The following is a 20,789-nucleotide window of genomic DNA, read 5'->3' on the forward strand; positions in this document are numbered from 1 at the left end:
AAAATAATTGAAGCGACCGTGGCGGGATCCAACTAGCCATTCCCACTTTCAGTAATCAAGTTAAAACGTCGATGAGGCTATTACGCTATTCTGTCGGCGTTATTGGACTACAAGGGACAAGTAAAGTTACTGTCTTTTGTATTTAGCAATAACCCTTTCAATCTGCAATTAAATGTATTAATTCATATTCTCATATGCCATAATAGACATGGCTATTTCTATTGTACTAGTCAACGCGTCTTTACACAGTAAAATAATGAGTGGACGTGAATGTAAATCCTTTGTCTTATCTACGCGATCTATAAAGAAGAATGGTCTATTGAATTAAGTTACTTTCTATCGCAGAGTAACACGATATTTTTATCGAACTGTATAAAACTATATTTATGTATCTCCTCCGTATTCATAGTTGCACTACTGAAACTCGTCTGAATTCTACTGACCTTCACTACTTGCAATCAATACAAAGCTGCTGTTGGTAAGCATTCAATGTCCATGCATCACGTTTATTGTTAAACGTACAAGAGAATGAAAAAAAAGGTTCTGGTTGGAGGTGAACCAATTCGAAACACAAAAAATTCAGTACTCATTACAGCATGGATTGTATGAACGTTAGTTAACGAGTACAAAGAGGTTTTTGCGTTGGTTTAGCGAACGTGTTGAAAAGGGAGAAAAACTGAAGGAAAGCAACGCGTAGGCAATCAAAGTATATTGGCGAAGAATTCGAGGCCATTCTCACGTAACAACAGCAGGCGAATCAATGCTACAAGAATGTACGATGGTGGATGCCCGAAGAATGGTACATACTACCCCGAATAATATTAAAATGTAATTTACTTCTGGCTAACTGTTAAAATAATTAGTATATCCATTTCGATGACGATGGGTGATGATAATGAAAACCCAACACGATCTGGTAAAATTACAGTGACTCACGTATTTGTTCACTTACGCTTTTCAGTTCCAAGAAAACTGTAAATACCAATTTTTTGCTTAGCGTTTGATTGTTCAATTTACTATAATCCTATGTATTATTAAACTGATGAAACGAATGCGAGAATCTCTGTTTGATAAATGATCTAAGGGTACACACTTTAAAGAAAAGAAATACAAACTCTTTTTTTGCTATACCTAATTAAATTTTCTTTGTATGGTGTTGATAAGGTGTAAATATACGTGTTTTATATCGTATGTTTTACCCTGCACAGACACCCGATACCGATTCCTAATATCATTTCATCGATATTTAATATGATTGACACATATTTTGACATCGAGACGCATATAGAAAAAAAATGCAAGAGATATATGTATAGAACAATGCGAAAGTACACTTCGTTCTAGTCTAATGATCAAAGGAAATTTACGATATACATATTTATTGAATTAATGATTAACGAATTTTTAGACAATCTATAATTTTTGTAAAATAATAACTAAAAGCAACAATCATTTTTGTTAAGTAATTTTTTCATTTTAGAGTTCAGAAAATGAATAGGAATAAAAAAAATCAAAGAATCAGACTTACCACCCTCCAGTACGCGATCCATGGTATCTGCAAGATGGTATTTCACGTAAATTCCAAGTACAAAAAAAAGCAAAATCACATAAATAAGAAAATTATTGTACTACAATAATTTTCCGAGTGTTTAGGTACAATCGCGATCGAGGTTGTAGAAAAGTATATCTTGTACTGATGACTCGGTTTCGAACAACAGTTTTATATATCTACGATGCTGAAAAAACCTTTGTCAAGTAAATCCCCTTCCAACTCTATCACGTCAATTTGGTGTGATAGTATAGTAGAATACTTGGTAACATTACTTTAAAGTGAATAATACCAGGAAATAAAAATCATAATCCTGTGGCAACTATGAAACAGGAAAATGAAAATAATTGTAAGAACTGTTGTTAATTACATTAGTAAAATATAAAGTTTTAGTGTAAAGATAAACAATTTACTTCTTTTTTTAACAATATGTTACGTAAATCTCATTTTGATTTTTCGCAAAATCAAACCAGTAATTAAAATCTTGTGCAACAGTATAAATAAATTAATACTTAACAGTTCAGTTATATAAAACAACCACATTGAAGTATCACCTACATACATTTGAAGACAAGATAATTATTTACTTAGTAATACTACTAATAAATAATTATTAATTGTTTAGATAAGAACATCTTTGATATAATAGTATCCTCTTAGCATATAAGGATTAGATTTAAATTCAGATATGATTTTGCTTATGATGAAAAGCAAGTTTATTTAAATTGTGATACAAGTGACTAACATGTACTAAATATATCAAACAATAACAATGCAATAAATGTTAACTTATTTATAAATTAGGAATATCAAAATGTACGTTAATCTAACACGTATAATCTTAACTACTAATGGATATATATCTTTTTTTTTCACCTTCTGCCATAACATGTTAACTTAGCATTTTATCTCATTATTGTTAGGAAAAGAGTTATTTGTGCAAAGTAGCGAATTCTTATAACTATAAGAAAGAAAATTAAAATGGAACAGAAAATACACTCACAATGAAATGAATAGGGTGCGCCTCTGGAAATTACGTACAAAGGAGGACGTGGTGATTCCACAAAGTGTAAGAAAAAAATATGGAATAATATTTGTTTGATTGAGGATTACTTTTCGAGAAAATCGAGTGTCTACAATGTGGTTGTATACAATGCCTACGCGACTTCCACTAATGTTTCATTTATATGAACTGTCAGTTTTTCTCAAATAATTACTACGACGAGATATACAAATAAGAAATACCTTGATATGATCAAGGCTTTAGATACCTGCAACGGCAATTTTTCTGCTACGGAACGGATTTTTACACTCAATATTTTTGAAAACTAAGTCTCAAACGAAAAAATATTATTCTATATTTTGCTATCTTTTTATGAAGAACCATCATGAACCCATTCATACCTAATTTTCAGAAGCACTCTGTATAAATTAATTTCATAAATAACTTTCTTTTGCTTTGGCGTTTGGTACTCAATAATATACCTCATTTACTTATATATTCAATCAAAATTGAATCGGTAGTTATGTTGAAACAACATATAAAATTAAGTCCATTATTCCTATTTATCAGTTTCTGACATTACTTAAAAAAATATGAACCTTTCGTAACTTTTTTAAATGCATCTATACGGATAAAAATATTTCTATAAAAAATATTTATCTTTGGAGTCAATATTACATACAAAATTGAAAACATCAGTATCAATTTAAACTGTACTTACAAAGTAATGAATGCAAAACACCATATTCTCACAGTTCTATATTAGTTTAGGAGAACAGTATTATAAGTAAGAATATATCAAAGACTTTTTGAGTACTCGTTTCAAGAAACAACTTCGAATCTTAGGTCCTTCTTAATTAATTTTTTAATCAATGATGTCTTACCAAATACAGCATCAGGAGACAAAATACCATTCTTAAGATTTTATGAATATTCACTGCAAGAAACAACTTCGAATCTTACATCCTTCTTATTTAATTCTTCGATCAATGATGTCTTACTAAATGCAGCACCAGGAGACAAAACACCACCACTAAAATAATGTAAGTATTTATAGAATTAATTGTAAGTAAACGTGCGTAAAATAAGATTACATACTTTTTAGGCATTTGATCAGACTCCTTGAGAATTGTTATAGTAGAAAGCAATAACATAACACATGTAGCACCATATCCAGGATCTTTACCCTTGACTTGTGTAATTAATGTTTGATTTGGTGCTTTTTTATGTACGTCTGTAGGTTCGGCTAATTTTTCAGTCCAACCTTCTGCTTTAAATGTAAGACAAAAATGAACATTCTCCAGTACCTCTGGTTTACCTCCATCACGGCTTACATATCCACAAGAAAAGAATCCAGGATACTACAACAAATTAAGAAAAAATGTATAAAAATATTAATACCATATTATTTAACGAGATAAATAAAGTATAACCATATACCTTCAACAATAAATTACGACCAAATACAAATTTAGATAGCAGTAGAAAAACTAGACCTAAGAAGAGAACTGCCAGCACTTCAAAGAAAGATCTGTAGATAAAAAATAAAATTATTATTATTCACTTCAAAGGAATGAAATATAAAACTTACTTAAATGTAACATATGTTTGAATTTGCGCGGGCCTTTGTTTATATTTTTCATATAAAAATCGTTGAGTGTATGAAGCTACAGAACGATCAGAGCCGGGAAATATCATAGACCAACCCTTTGAAACAGACGATCTATGTATGAAACATCTGAAATGATTAACAATAATATATATAAATAATGCACGTACCCCGCGCAGTTACAACATATTATATTATTTCAAACCTTGTTTTAAGCTTTGGCAAAAACGTCGGTAACTTTTCAGGATAAAGTTTACTACGTAAGTTATGTAACTCGTTATAATTGGCTACACCGTAAACCAACGATTCGTAAGTTCCATAATGTAGAATGGCACCCGTAACCTTTGTAGCCGTCCACGTCTTTAGATAGACTTCAATAGAATTAACTTCGCCTTTAAACTTTTGTTGCGTAAAAATGATACCAAGATCACAAGGTATACTTTCAAATCCACAAGAACTTATGATGTATATACCAGCTTCTTCAGCTTCCTTATGATATTTCAAACGCATACTCTCTATGTACTATAACAAATAAAAGATCATGAATTTCACTGTATATACATAACAATGAAAACTATTAAAATTGAATATATTATTATTAAATTACCTGTGGTTCACCACTAACATCAACTTGATGAGTACGCGTTGCAATACACGCTTTAATAACTGGTTCTCCATAAAATCTATATGGACCACAACAATTAACAAGCACTTTAGCTTGCTCTGTCATTTTCTTCAATGACTCTTCATGTTGTAAATCAGCAATTATTATGGGTACATTTTCTATTCAATTAAAAAAATTTAATTATGAATATTAATATTTTATATAGAAATATTATTGTAAAGGATTTCATTTTACCAATATCAGAAGCAAACTCTTTAACAATTGCATCCAAAGCTTCCTTTCGACGTCCAGAAACTCCAAATTTCAACTGTTTTTCTTTAGCCAATTGTGCTGCCACTTTGACAGCATATTTTCCAGTAAATCCAGTTGCTCCAAATATCACAAAATCTAATCGTTCGCTTGCCATGATGCCAATAGCTATAAAATATTTATATAGTTCATATTATATGTATCTACAAATTATTCATATGTAAATAACACGAATTCATGTTATACACTGTTAACAAGAATCTTAATTTACAATTGTAATGAATCTTAATATAGCTCATTTTTTGTGCGCATACGTCATACAAATCATTTATGAGCATTGTAATATGTACATATATAATTTTACAAATATTAACATGTAAGAAAGTTTCTTAAAAAAATATACATATTAAAATATTCATTGAAAAAATTTGCTTATAAGTATATTTTTTGCTTGTTTTATTGCAAGCCGAACTGTCATTTTGCCGATGGTTATACGCAATTACAATTCTCGATAAACTTTCATATTTTTAGACGATTAAATATTTAATTCTGAATTTATTTTTATAAAATACATACCTTATTAGAAACAAAAAATAGAATTGCCGCTTTTTTTTACTGTGTTCTGCTTCTAAAATCAGGGATGCTTTTGAATTGCGTCTGTTCGCTAGCGTGTTATGGAAATCGAATGCGGTCCGTGTGTTAGGATCTCTAGAGGGGGGGATTTTATTATGCTCCATTATTGCGGACTTTCTGGTGTCGTTGATATAGGCACATTTTTTAATGTAAATCTCATTTTAAGCGGAAATAAAGAACAATAAATATTAATGATTCCTACCTCAAAAGTCTTTAGGTTTTATTGAAATATTTTGTTGTTATGACATTTACGTTTTATATTCGTGTTTACAGATAAGCATGCATGTATGAATAATGAATGTAGAACATATATATGTATATACCGCAGTTCACCAGAGTCCATAACTGCGAAAAGACCAGTTTTCGTTCTTCGCGCTTCTCCAGTGCGCATCTTCGCCCTGATTGGCGATACTCCGAAACGAAGTAGAAAGCGATTAGCGGAGAGCTCGCTGCGTTCCCCCACCATCTTCCAACCTGCGCGTCGCAGTATGGACTCTGGTGAACTGCGCATATATACGCATTAAACTACTATAGCATTGAAACTACTATAGATAATTTAATCTTGAATTTGATGATATGGTGCCGTTAAACAAAATAAATAGTAAATCATTAATAACTATTACCGTAATCTTTTTTTTTATTATATACATACTCCAAGTAATTTGGTTCATATGGATAGTTTTATTAAATAGCGATTTTAGTGAGCAGTTGAATGAGTTAATTTTAAGAATCATCCATCCCATTATATGATATCTGTGACGTATATGTATGACAAAAAAAGTAGTTTTTATTTGTATTCTTATAAGTAATAAAATATGTTATTGTAATCGTCCTATTGTAATTATACAATATTAAATTATTTCACTACATTATTTATTTCAATTCTTACTTTATATATTTACAACATATTTTTTGTTTTATTACGCGCAGTCTGTATTTGGCTAGTAATAAATTATAAATAGCTCACTGTTTAGAATATCACTTTGCAATTAAAAACTTAAACTAGCAGATTTCTAATGTGATATAATTTTCTATGTACTTCATTTTTTGTTTTCGTACATATGTAAGACACAAAATAACGTAGTATACAATTCCGCGTTGACCTGGCCAGATACTATAAGGTGTATATACTATTATTTACAGAAATGCACGCTAAAATTGTAAAACTTTTACCATTGATATATTCACTTTATCGAATAAAATAATCTACAAAATAATTTCTTTTTTTCTTCCTTTGATAGCTTAATAAAGGTATATTATTTATGCAAGTAATTTTATATAATAAAAAATAATCGACGCTATGATAAAAAAAATCATAGCGTTCATATGATCATAGGTTTAAGAAAAATTAATGCGTAAATATAAAAAAACTTGTGACTTTCATTTTTTTAATAGATATAAAATTCGCAGATATCTGTTTCGGAAATATAGCAAACTTGATATCGCTTGTGACATCCTAATGGATAAACCATGAAATACAATGTTTTCGCAAAAAACTTATTCGTTTTTTAAATCGTCACTATAATTTTACTGAGAAATATTTTAATACTCTTTTGGATATTGATCATTCAATAATTAAAAACCAATTTCTTTTCTTCTACTTACAATATCATAGTTATATTCAATCTTTTTTTTTAACTGAAGCAAAACTAAGGGATCTAGTCTTTTTATTTTATTTTTCTACACGAAAGCAGAATACTATGTGAGTTATTCCGGAGTTAAATATACATCGAATATAACTATCACCTTATACTAATATTTACAATATCTCACATTGTTTTCGGATAGAATACAAAACTATGGTACTTTAAAAGAATGAACGCAAAAATATAATTCTTATCTACTTTTCAATTGCGAAAGTATAAATTCTATAAAAGAGGAGAAAGTTAATATTTTTTTTCTCTTTTAAGAATGTGATCATCTTGTTGGCAAATACCATATTTGTCATTTTTTTCCTAATTTTACAATAAATACATGTGTATTACATATTACTCTACATGTTTCTTTTGATGTAAAATTTTGTGGATGTTCAGTTAATAGAAAATTTATATGACGTTCACTAATTTGTACAATTTTACAGACATCATTGTATGAAGTAAACCAGTCGATAGTTTTTAATATCTATTGCAATGCAATAAGATATCGATTAATGCGTAGATGAATTATTAAACTATAAATCAATCATAAAAATCTGAAGACATATGTTGAAAGATTATATAGTTTAAAATAGCGAATAACTGTATAGAAGTTAAACATCTATTGAAGATATATCATCAGTATTGAAAAATGCAAAATATATTACATATGATTTAGGAAGGCATACACTTCAAATTACGATTTTTTAAACACTTTACGTAATAGTATACACTACAAACACATTCAATGATTTTTTTTAGTTCATTATCAAATCTTGCTATAATTGCACTGTAATGAAATGAATTCACATATATAAACATAATTTCTCGAGTGTAGAAAAAAAAATTAGTGAATATAAACTTAAAAATTCGATATCATTGTTTTGCAAGAAATGACATATATGAAAAAAAAAAGAAATATACTAATAAAATGTAGCAGCTTGTTATCTGTGCACAACCTCTCCAGATAAAGTCTTAAAAAGACCATTCAATCGTAGTACAATCTTTTGCATATTTAAGTAAGCATTGGAATAGATTTTATACATAGATACAAGTCACAAGTGGTACTAAATCACAGAATAAACTGTGTAAAGAAGTTAGCATATAGCCACGTTTAAGCGAGCATAATGTACAATGCTCAGTCAGGTAAAACAATAAAGGCTCCATAAAGAATGACAGCCGTTCAATAACACATTCGAGAACGGTAACAAGAAAGGAGCACTAGGAGTTAGCATTTGGAGGAGGTGGTCTTCTGTCGTAATCTCGTCTATAATCTTTGTTTGGCCGCCAATCACTAGGATAATTGTCTCCAGGGTAACCACGACCCCTAAAATGACTTGGCGGAATATCAGATGGTGGATAACCACCACCACCTCCACCCCCATATCCTCCTGGACCATATCCATAACTTGGCGGTCCCGATGCATATCTATAATAATCACTGAACACAAATTTTATGAATTTTATTTTCACTTCAAAATCTTTTTTTTCCTTTATCAGCTTACCTTCGTTTATCGTTTATATGCATATTGCGATCACGTTCTCTATCTCTGTCCCGGTGGTATCCACTAGACATTCGTCCATAAGAATCAAAACGATCACGTTTATGGTCTCCAAATCTACAAATTAATATTATAATAGTCAATTTACATTTCTCTTTTTCTAAATATTTTAAATACTTCTTTAAATATATACATATCAATAATACCTTCCATCCCGCATATCCCTTCCGTCACGTGATAACCAATGGTCGTCTTCCCTACTACCACTATAATGTCCACCTATACTGTAACCTCCACTGTCTCTTCTGATTCTCTCATCTTTTCCTCCACTCATTCTATCCATACTTCGATCACTGTGTGCTCGATCTCTGTCTCTATCACGTTCTCTGTCTCTTTTCACGTCTTTGTGTTTTGATTCCTTTTCTTTATGTCGCGGTGTATCCACGCTATTAGTGGTACTTGATGTAGAATTTGGAGTCGACGTGATAGGTGTAATAGTGATAGCACCAATAGTAACCGTTGAGTTACTGCTAATGCTGTTTACAGCAGATATAGCTGATAGATGTTTTTTACTTGGTGTACTACTATTAGAATTTTCTTCCATATCTTCAATTCTACGTTTTGGTAATCTGCTTTCTTTACTACTTTCTATTTGTTGTTTATCGATATGTTTATCACTATACTTCTATAAGAATAAATAATTTAAATAATATTTATGTTGTAATAATATCGTACAATTATTTTAAAAAGTATTGTACCTTTGTACTACTCGACTCGTCTTTCTTTTCTGGACTGGATGTAGCACTAGTATTGCCTTCACCTCCTTTTTTCGTTGCGTGTTTATATAATTTATAAAGTTTCTTTGCATCAAACTCTGTAAATTTAGACACAAAATACCATAAATTGCTCCTCCATTCTTTAATTTGTTCTGGATCTCTGTATTCTTCTAGACAGGTATTAATTTGATTTCCAATTTGTACAAGACACTGTCTTGTATGGGCAACTTGTTCTGCTTCGCTCAAAGATTGATCAGGTCTATCTAAAGCTTTTAGCGCCTTTTTTACTGGTCTCATTTTTTCTTTACACTGTATAATAGAGATACAATTAGAGTTTGATTATTATTTATATTTAATAATATGCAACATCAATAAAGAAGTTAGTAATAACCTCATTAAATATAGAAGGATCTAAATCCCCAAGGACATCCAAAGCTCTTGGTTCATTGTTAGCAGTAAAATGCATCGGACCCGCAGCTTGTTTACTCTTTTTAGCTTTTCTATTTTCTTTCTTTTCCTTTTTGGTTTTCTTTTCCTTCTTTTTTTCTTCAATTACATCTTCAACTTCCTCTTTAATTTCTTTTTTCACTATAACTTCTTCTTCTTTTTTTACAGGCGCCTTTCATTAAAAAATATATATTAAACATTTAAATAAGTATTTTGTTAAAGTTAAATATATAAAAATAAATATTAATTACCTTCTCGCTTTTGGATTTTGATTTACTACTTTCTTCGCCTGAGCTATCATTCTCTTCTATAATTTCTTTTGTAATAGCAGTTTTAACTTCCTTCGGTTTTCTCGGTTTTCTTATTTTAGCCTAAAATTATTCAGAGGATACACATATTGTAACAACAGTATGATAATAATTAACTTGTATTTACATTTGATAGGTTATAAATTTGATGGATAGGAATATATTATACATAATAAAAATAGGATTAAAATTAAGGATTTATAAATTACCTTTGACACATATTCTGATTGAGGGATAAACACATAACCCTGTTAAGATGAAATAAAGGTGTAAAGGAATTTTTGTGGGGAATACTGTGAAAATAAAACAATATTTTCTTACCACTCCTAATTTGGAATCCATCTGTTTTTTGAGTACTTTTAATAGGTACTCGGCTCGAGCGTTTACTTTTTTTAATTGAAGTTTACTACCATTTGGGAAAATTTTATCACCGAGCTTAAGACTGTTATCCATTTTAATTGCTTCCCATGAACCCATCCCATGCTGATATATGCCTTTCAAAAGTCTAGAGTCATCTTCAGAATTCCAATCACAATCAAAGTTTGCTGGTTTTAATCTATAAAAATAATTATATGTATAACTCAATATATGTATACATATATTTGGTCATAGAAACTTAAAAAAAAAATTTACTTAATATCAAGATGCCAATTGGATCGTTGTTCGGAGTCCGGCGGTAAAGCTTGTTCTAGAGGTTCCAGTTCTTTGACAGCAGCCGAGAAAGACTTAGCATTAACCATAACACCGCCGATTTTAAATGTAGGGCCTCTGCCCCTTTTACGACCAGGACCTTTACCCTCTTCTTCTCCTTTATTTTCTTTTGCAATACTTTCAAATTCAGATAGACAAGCTTCACATCTAGATTTCAACTGATCTCCTAAGAAACGCAATTCTGACATTGGTTTTTCTTGTAACTCAGCATCCGCTGCTATGTCGTCTAATCGTTTCAATGGCGCTGGGAATTTCTTGTAACTCTTAACGAATCTTCGTATCTAAAAATTAATATATACAAATTTTTAAATGCATGCAGAATAATTATAACAGGATAATAAAGAGATTAAATACCTCTGCATCGGTGAAGCTTTTTATATTTTCTCGAGGTGTAACTCTCGGTCTACCTCTTTTTTTAGGACGTTCATCGTCGCTACCTTCAGCCTCACTTCCGGAATCTTCACCCTCTTCGCTATCATCGGCAGATAGTTTCTTACGTTTTCTGCCCCTTCCTTCATATCAAAGCACATATAGAAATATATTGCAGTGTACCAAATAAATATTAACCCTTCAAAACAACATACCTTCCCCGCTTTGATTAATCTGCTGCAATGTTTTTCGACTTCTCGGAGGTAGGTATAAATCTTCCATTTCTTTCGATTTTTCTTCTTCTTCAACTTTCTTTCTAAAATTTTCAGGAATAATTTCCGCCTGAAATCAATCCCAAAGTATAAGGTTTAAAAAAATATTAAGATGCAATATTATATTTTATAAGCAGAAATAAAACTCACCCAATCTTTGCTTTCATCATCGTTATCATTAGGTTGATTAACGGGTTCAGATTCCTCTTCAAACGCAGCGAAACTAGCTACTTTGAAAGCAGATAACAATTCATCTCCTACTGTTGACGGTCCTTCGTCTCTTGTTTCTGCTCTTCTCAGAATTTCGTCGATATCGCACTAATTATACAGAAATAAAAATTTATTGTTCTCATTTTTACATAGATTTTATGTAGAATATTTTAAATCCTTTAGAAATATTACAGTTGGCTCTTCGTCTCCGTCTTCTTCATCTTTAAATAAATCTTCAGCACCAAATTTTAAAATAGCATTTAGATCTTCTTTATTAAATGGATTATTATTGGTCCCTGCATTTTTTTTGTCTAATACTGTTCGACCAGTTGTATCCATCCGTTGAATAACAAGATGATCCAGAACCATTTTTTGCTTTGCTCTTTCAACTATTTCTTCTTCCACAGAATTTTTTGTTACCAAGCGATAAATATTTACCTAAATAATTACGAAATATCTTCTTTTATAAAATAATGTTTAATATATAAAATGATGACTGTAACGTCAATATAGAATACTTAATAAACACCTGATTTTTTTGTCCAATACGATGTGCTCTAGCTTGTGCCTGTAAATCATTTTGTGGATTCCAATCTGAATCAAAAATAATAACTGTATCAGCGGTAGCCAGATTAATACCAAGACCACCTGCTCTGGTTGATAATAAAAAGCAGAAATCCTGTGAACCTTCAGCATTAAAATGATCTAACGCTTGTTTTCTTAATTCTCCTTTTATACTTCCGTCTAATCTTTGGAATGGAAAATGTCTCTTTTGTAGATATTCGCCGAGAATATCTAACATCCTGACCATTTGGCTAAATATTAATACCCTATGGCCAGTTTCACGTAATCTCACCAACAATTTATCAAGAAGGACTAATTTCCCAGAGCCACGAATTAGCTGTTGTAAGTAATCTTCGTTACTATCTCTTCTTTCACTTTCAGTCGGTTTTGTGAGAAAGGCATGATTACAGCATTTTTTTAACTCGATCACGATATTTAGGAACGTCATGGTAGAACCTTTAACACCTTTTCGTAATGCATTATAATTTTTTGTTAATATCCATTTATAATATTGTTTTTGTAGAGATGTCATTTCTACACGCAAAATTTGTTCAACTTTAGCAGGTAAAGATTTTTCTACGTCCTTTTTAACACGTCGTAAAATAAATGGTTCTAGCTGTTTGTGTAACTTAGAATATCCTTTCTGAGCGGCGTTATCATGTTCTTTTTCGAATTCTTCCCATGAATTAAATCTGTATAATAAAGAAATTAATATAAAGTTATGGTGAATAAAAAAAAATTAGTATCAACTATTGTACGAGTTTATAAATGATATTGTGGTGATAATATTTATTTAGAAATCAACTTACTTAGCAGGCATTATAAAGTGTAGTAAGGCCCATAATTCTTTTAAGCTGTTTTGTAATGGAGTACCCGTTATTAAGAGACGGTGATTTGTATGAAATTCAGCGAGTGCTTTATACAAAAGCGAATCATCGTTTTTCAATCTATGCGCTTCATCTACCAACAACACCGCCCAATTTAAGGCACCCAAAAATGCTTTATCTTTAAGTACTATTTCATATGTTGTAAGTATGGCATTAAATTTTAATCTCTTTGAACTGTAACACCATTCATATTCTCTAATCTAAAATATAATGACGAACACATGTAGCATTATTTATTTAAAAAATGTTTAAAAACCATTAATATTAATAATACATACAACATTACGAGAAGTAACATCACCCAAATATGTTACAAAATTCATATCTGGAGCCCACTGTGACATTTCTCTTTGCCAGGAAGTCATTGTTGAAAGAGGAACTACTAATAAAAATGGCCCATACAGTTGATGTGTGTGAAACAGATAATAAAGGAAGCATATTGTTTGGATAGTTTTACCAAGACCCATTTCATCTGCTAAAATAACACTGTAAATAAACAACATTCATCACAATATATAATATATACAATGTAACATTTCTAGGTTTTAGTACCAGATATATAAAATTTTAATTAATTAATAAAAATGATGTACCTATTTTCTTTACACCAAGAATGAATCATCCAATTCAATCCATCCATTTGATAATCTCTCAGAGTTAAATCTCGTCCTTTCCCCATATATTCTGGTTGACCTTTTAACTGGTGAAACTTGGGTCGTGATTTGAGAACCTTGCAATGTTTACTCGGTGTTCTCTTCGAGTCTTCTCTTTCACGAAATTCTTTGATTTGTTCTGGCCATTTTTTAACAATCAATGCTCCATCTTCCCACGTAGCATCAGCATATGGCAAACTTTCCCATTTGCAATAATAATCTGGATGTTCTGAATCGGGTTTATTGAATTCAGCAATAATCCTTTCAACGTTATTATAACTTTTTAAAAGATCTTGTTGAAGTTCTAATTGACATTCAAAATAATCTACATCCTCAGGTCCAGCATAATCTCTCCATTGTTTAATTTCTCGTTCCTTTTTAATAAAATTATCTAATTTCTTTAACCCTTTTACTTTCTGTGCTTTTAAAGATTCTTCTGATTCCCATGTATTATGTATATGAGACCATCCTTTCCATTTTATTAAATACTGCATTTCAGTTTCTTCATTGGATAGATCCTCTGGATTTGGATCTCCATTTTCTTCAACAGCATATATTGTTGTAACATTTCCTGTTACTGAAGAAAAACGACTGTAAGATGGCGTTTAAATACACATATTCACATTATACTTGTATATGTATCTAAATGTTTAATTAATGTTACATTGAAAACGAACCTCCTTTTTTACCAAGTCTTTGACCTAAAATTCGTTCAATTGTTTCTGCATTGTCTGGTTCTGCATTTGTAGTGCTACTTTCATCAACTTCCACTAAATCTTCACTATCTGTTCTCTCTTCACTTTCCTCCTTATAACTAATTGAGGTACCACTTCTCCTTGTAACTTGTCTACCATACAGAAATTTGTTCTATGTTAATTCCATCAGCACTAATGTTTTTTAATAATGATTCAAATTATTTTACGTTAGATATATTATTTTATACCAAATTCAATACCTTCTATTATCATCACTATCAAAAGAAGAATTTTCAGATGATTCTGAAATCCGTTTCTTTCGAGCCCTAGCTTTCTCTTTTGCTTTTTGTGCTGCACGTCTATTCAACGATTTACTAGGTGGAGGTCTTCGGTTTTCAGCATCCTCAGATTCGGAATCTGAACTTTCAGAGTTCCACGAATTGTGTGAACTGTAAAAAAATATATGAACAAATACAATTTATATACACAAGTAATATCATAATATTAATAAGATAAAGTGTATCAGATACAAGTAACTTTATAAATTTGAATTTGTATACATTATTGTACTACAATATTTAAATACTGTACATGAACATCTTATTCTTCCTTTCACATGATAAATACAAATTAAATCAAACAACAATTACGTGCACAATATAAAAATTGTTTAATGAAAGTATTATTAATTCGTTAATAAACAAACAACAACATACAACAAATTTAATACAATTTTTAAAAAAAAGTTATTTTATCATAATCTTTCTCTACTACTAATTCAATATATAAAGTTTCTTCTTTTAACTACATTCTTTGCATGCATATAATTTAAGATATTGTAAATCTAAATGGAATATTCAATATTCATTGCATATTTTTTATCTGTAGATATTAACTAAGTTCGATATATAAAATATACGAACACATACATAGATAATAAAAGTTAAAAAATATCATTAATAGTGATATAAAAGTATGAGTGTAAAATATATGTGATACATTGCAACATTTTCGTCCACAAAAATGAAGAATATGTACATGTATGTAAAGCAATATAAAAAACAAACAACACTGCTATAATATAAGAATCATTTTAACACATTAAGCTTCAAAATTTTAGAATTAAAATAAATAAAGAAATGCAAACAAAAAATAAAAATTACAGAAAGTATAGAAATACATTAACACATAACATCTGCAATACCAAATATGTGGCGTGCAAGAATATGAAACTTTAAATAATTATTATTACTATTGAAATAACATAATACAGGCCTATTGTATAGTGTAAAATGTAAAAGTTGCTATAATATTCAATACAATTATTTTATTTCCTTATAAATTGTAAAGATTAAAGTTTATGGCGATTACTGTTAATGTTGTTATTATTATCATATATGTTATTAAGTATGATCCCTAAATTTACATATATTAATTTAATCAGATTTCTAATAAGTGTAAATACAAAATCTATATATCATTTAATATCTAATACACATAAAATGGATTTATGTTTATTATGTATAATACCTATTTAATCTACAACAATTTATAGAGTTTACAATTTGTATTTCTGATGATTACTTTAAGGAGTTTGCATATTACTTACCCCCTTTTTTTATATTTCTTGCGACTATCGCTATCGCTTTCACGTTGTGGAGCAAGCCTTTCAGGCTCTTTCCTAGAACGCCCAGATCTCCTGATGCCATATATGTCAGGATTTTCATCCCATTCGCGACTAGACTCATTCTTAAGCCTAACTTTTGTTTCTGTGCTGTGATTTGAACTTTTGCTCTGGAAGCTATCACTTTGTGCAGGTGCATCCGACTTCTCTGATTTATCAGAATCAGAACCTGATCCAGACCCGGAACCACTTGAGGAGCTAGAGTCACTGCATTAGCAGTCAGGCAATTTTTCACCAACATTATTATAAACTATATTTTTGTACATTTTGAAATGTGTTCAACAGCAATACATAGTATAAGTACCAGCTATTTCTAATTTAAAATACTGACTGCTAACATAAAATAATTGATTGTAAACCCAAACTCTGTTAATTATTCAAACATATATTATACTTCTTTCATAAATATTTAATTGATTGTAAATATGTACATAACTGTTATACAACTGTATACGTATAAATTAATATTTGATATCTTTTTTCTGTACCTTCTACTGATTAATGATTTGAAGTAAAAACTATACACACTAGTTGTATAAGCATTACACATCTGAGAGTACTATTTGATTTGTATTGACTAATTAGATAATACATGTTTAAATGATGATTTAGATATTTTTATTTTTTAAGAAAATATTTTTTATGTCCCTGTACAATCTATATTAACACACATTGTGCATAATTTATCAAGGTAAATTAATTATAAGTAAAAGCAGTAGAATTCTAACTTACCTAACAGTTGTTTAAAAAAAAAAAAAGAAATAAATATTATTGCATGAATAACAGAAAATTGATGAATTGTGCTTATATAAAATTCAAGGGATACATTGAATTAGCATGATTATCAAAGCAATGTTAATACTATATAAAGCTATAGCAATACACAATCTCAAAGAACCCTTCATATATCAGAAAGTCAAATAAGAAATATTTAATTCTAAGTGTTAGCTCTTAGTATGACTGAAGAAGAAGAAGAAGTAAAAGATTAAATAACACACACATAAAACATATAAACGTGAAAACACCAAGAAATACTTGAATTTGTCATATATTGGACTTTCTGAAAGAAAGGGATTTAGATAACAGTGATCTTGATACCCACCTTTCTGACCCTGAGCCAGATCCTGTATTGCTTCCTGAAGAAGAGCTATCACTCTTACTTTCATTTTCAGAATCAGATCCAGATTCTTTACCAGACTCAGATTCTAATGTTTTCTGTAATTTAATTAGAGTAATCTAATATTGTTTAACTTTCAAATATATTCAATACGCAGCGTGTTGTTTGGAATAGTTCTTGTTCATTAATATTAAGATAAAAATATATTTCCAATATATTATTGTTACTTCTAATAATAGAAGTTCTTTTACTACATTATATCTCCAAATTCTTGATAACATTGCATAATGATGCTTCTTTAAGTATTCTCATATCCTTTTAATATTAAAAGTACAAAGTTGCATATAAAATTAGTAGTGCCATCTACCAAGAAGGCTCTTCCTCCATTTTATAATTCTTGACCACCATTTTGTAGTTAAGAAGCAGTTAACTTACAAGCTCCTTTATGCATTCCAGAGATACATTTTAATACATTACGGATATGTGATTCTTAGCTTCACCATCTTACACAACTTCAAGTAGCCTAAATATGATTAAATATTCTTAATACAGATCATGTTGAACCTTCATTTTATATGTTAAATGACTTGACCATATTTTAAGTAGCATATTATGAATTAAAGCTAAAAAAACTTATCGTAGGTTGCACATAATTACATCTTAACATGGAGCAGTTATATTTTTATAGAATTTCCTGTGAATGATTAATATGACATGAAAAAACTTCCTGTAAATAACTAGTATCAGGTATAGTGGGTATTTTAAAAGAATAATATAATTCAGCATTTAAGTACTTTTCACATTTATTGAACAACTTAGCAAGTACATCATAAGTAGCACCTGACTGAACTTAGGGATTTACAATCCTTCAGTAATTTACAAGTATGAATTCACAAGAAAAAGAAGACTTATCTATAATAATTCTCTATTAGCTAATACCAAGCATGATACTAGAATATTTTCAAAACTAGTAAGTAGCCTCAATATTATATTAATGAAAACATAATCTATAAGATAAATCTGTTGTATGAAGCATATATTGTTTGAGAAGAAAGATTTAGATACACTAAAAACAATTTATGATTGGAACTGTGATATGTGCTTCATATAACAAAAGTAACATTTCTATACTTCAGTTATTCCTTTGATACCTTTAATTTCTTATAAGAAACAGTAAGACCACATTAATGTGGCCATTTTATAATAAGGTACAGTTACCTCAGATTATTATTATGCAATACCCTATCATTATTAACACGAATAGTATACTAAATAGTTTTTATTTCATACATAATTGATATTTTTAATAATCACCTACTGTATAATTTAAGAGGAACTAATCAAATATGTACTTTTACATTCGCAAAAGAAATTTTAAATATAACTCATTTACAACATTGAACAATCATTCCTTACTTTTCAAATATCGATGAAAAATATACATTTTATGATATTAAATATTTTGTTACTACAAGGAACATTTGTAAAAGAATTATTATTTCATATATTAATGTGATTTGAAGAAAGATCTTATATTTTAAGGACTTTACTCTATATAAATCATTTTTTTCTTCAATTTTGTACTTTGATTTTACAAGATTCTACTAAAAATGATATTTAAAATTACAAATATATAATTTTTTTGTTATTTACAAACAGAAAATGAATGTATTACCCATCAGATTGAATACAAATCCAAGTTTCATATAATACACACAAGATAAACGAAGAACAATCTTTAATTTGACATGTAAAAATTGTTCAAATATTAGAGAAACCTTTGTTTCCTTCAGATGGGAAAACTTTAAATATTTTCCATGTGAAAAACATTAGTTGTTATAGCTTTCACAGGTGATTGTGTTACACAGTCTCAACTGGAATGAAGAGAGTGTGCATCATAATCTTTAAGCTAAATTTGCAAAAATGGGTCCATTAAAAATTTTTGATTAAGTATGAGGGTAAGGTAAAGGAAAGTACAAGGAATCATTTTTTGTGAAAATTAGGGTGGAACAATGATATTTTAAGTGATGAATATCAAATTGAATAAATGTAAACAAACTTATAGGTTATTAAGAGGCTGGAAACTATGTAAAATTGTGGAAAATTGTGATTTAGTGGAGACAAGTCTCTGAGCTCTTAAGGTCAATAGGACCCCACCCTATACGCAGGAACCTTTTTAATGAAATTATAACAATTTTTTTCATTTTTATGAGGATTTTTCTAGTAGCAGTCCCTTGAAACGCATGTGACAACGCGATTTTTCCCTATTCCAAACAACACCACAATCGTATCATACAAATTGATCTTTAAAAAGACACTAACACTCATACATCAACAAAAAAAACAATAATTGTTTAAAAAATATCCAAAAAAAGCTGAAAATTGAACTATTTTCGAACCTAATCACTCACCTGCATCGTTCCGTCTGCGCGTCACACCGAAATCTCAATCTTACACACACCACGCACAAAATCAAGTTAATTTAATAATTAAACTACCGTGTATACACGTATTCGTAATATCAAACGACTATTGATGTACAAAGTCGCGACATCGTGCAAAATTATCGAATTTTCACGTACTATATGGTCACGGGCCTGAGCTTGGCCGCCATTTTGTGAACTCGACTCGTTCTTTCGCCCTCCCCGACCGTCGTCCCATCATGCAACGCGCGCGCACTTCTCCCACCCCCCTTTTCATCTACACCCCTCGCTAAAACGAACGCCCTGTAAAATCTAAGAAAAATTGTTTTATAAACAATAATACAAACAATCTGGGAAAATATGTTCTGTTATCAAATATGCATTCATACTTTTTCACTTCGTTCGAAGAAAATATCATCAAAAATAATATTTTGACGAATTCCGTTAAAACGTAGTTACAAAACGGAAATGTTGTATGACAGCCATTTTGATTACTCACAGAAATTTTACCCAGAATGCCTGGCGACTGGCGACGGTTTTTCAATTGCTCTGTGTATGCGCAATTACGACGATCACCAAATCATGCAGTAAAATTCATTAATATCCATTTTCACATTTTGAATTTTGATGTTTTCTACTTGTAATAATGAAATTTTTCGTAAAAACTCAACAAATATATGGTATTATGTAACTAAAATATTGATTTAATCAAACTTACGCTTTCAATATGAAAAATATGTACAAAACCACAATTTTTTCTCTAACAACTGTGAATACACATCATATTTGAGCTCAGAGACTTAATCTCATTTATCACGATGTAACCATAGGACTGTATGATAAATTGAAACTGAACAGTGCTTAAGTTA

At 29.9% G+C, this 20,789-nt stretch overlaps 2 protein-coding genes across 2 annotated transcripts; both read right to left on the bottom strand.

Annotated features, from left to right (window-relative positions):
- Positions 1-2,238: 2,238 nt before the first annotated feature.
- On the bottom strand, positions 2,239-5,912 carry LOC117600543 (saccharopine dehydrogenase-like oxidoreductase). The gene is made up of 8 exons (XM_076692717.1): positions 5,612-5,912; positions 5,021-5,203; positions 4,769-4,944; positions 4,367-4,683; positions 4,144-4,290; positions 3,993-4,083; positions 3,651-3,913; positions 2,239-3,585 (listed from the first exon to the last, which is right to left on the bottom strand). Exons 2-8 carry the CDS (start codon positions 5,190-5,192, stop codon positions 3,477-3,479), a joined length of 1,275 nt encoding a protein of 424 aa, XP_076548832.1. The 5' UTR covers positions 5,193-5,203; positions 5,612-5,912; the 3' UTR covers positions 2,239-3,476.
- A 1,118-nt stretch (positions 5,913-7,030) lies between these two features.
- Positions 7,031-20,787, bottom strand: Chd1 (chromodomain-helicase-DNA-binding protein 1). Its single transcript, XM_034316092.2, has 21 exons — positions 19,909-20,787; positions 17,483-17,595; positions 16,306-16,587; positions 14,957-15,145; positions 14,679-14,848; positions 13,942-14,578; positions 13,627-13,834; positions 13,271-13,548; positions 12,427-13,153; positions 12,090-12,335; positions 11,838-12,005; positions 11,631-11,757; positions 11,401-11,558; positions 10,969-11,327; positions 10,657-10,891; positions 10,279-10,398; positions 9,972-10,199; positions 9,563-9,889; positions 9,011-9,489; positions 8,808-8,921; positions 7,031-8,743 (listed from the first exon to the last, which is right to left on the bottom strand). Exons 1-21 carry the CDS (start codon positions 19,912-19,914, stop codon positions 8,524-8,526), a joined length of 5,391 nt encoding a protein of 1,796 aa, XP_034171983.1. The 5' UTR covers positions 19,915-20,787; the 3' UTR covers positions 7,031-8,523.
- Between the last annotated feature and the right edge of the window lie 2 nt (positions 20,788-20,789).

This window comes from Osmia lignaria, chromosome 15 (assembly GCF_051020975.1).
Source record: "Osmia lignaria lignaria isolate PbOS001 chromosome 15, iyOsmLign1, whole genome shotgun sequence".
NCBI lineage: Eukaryota > Metazoa > Arthropoda > Insecta > Hymenoptera > Megachilidae > Osmia > Osmia lignaria.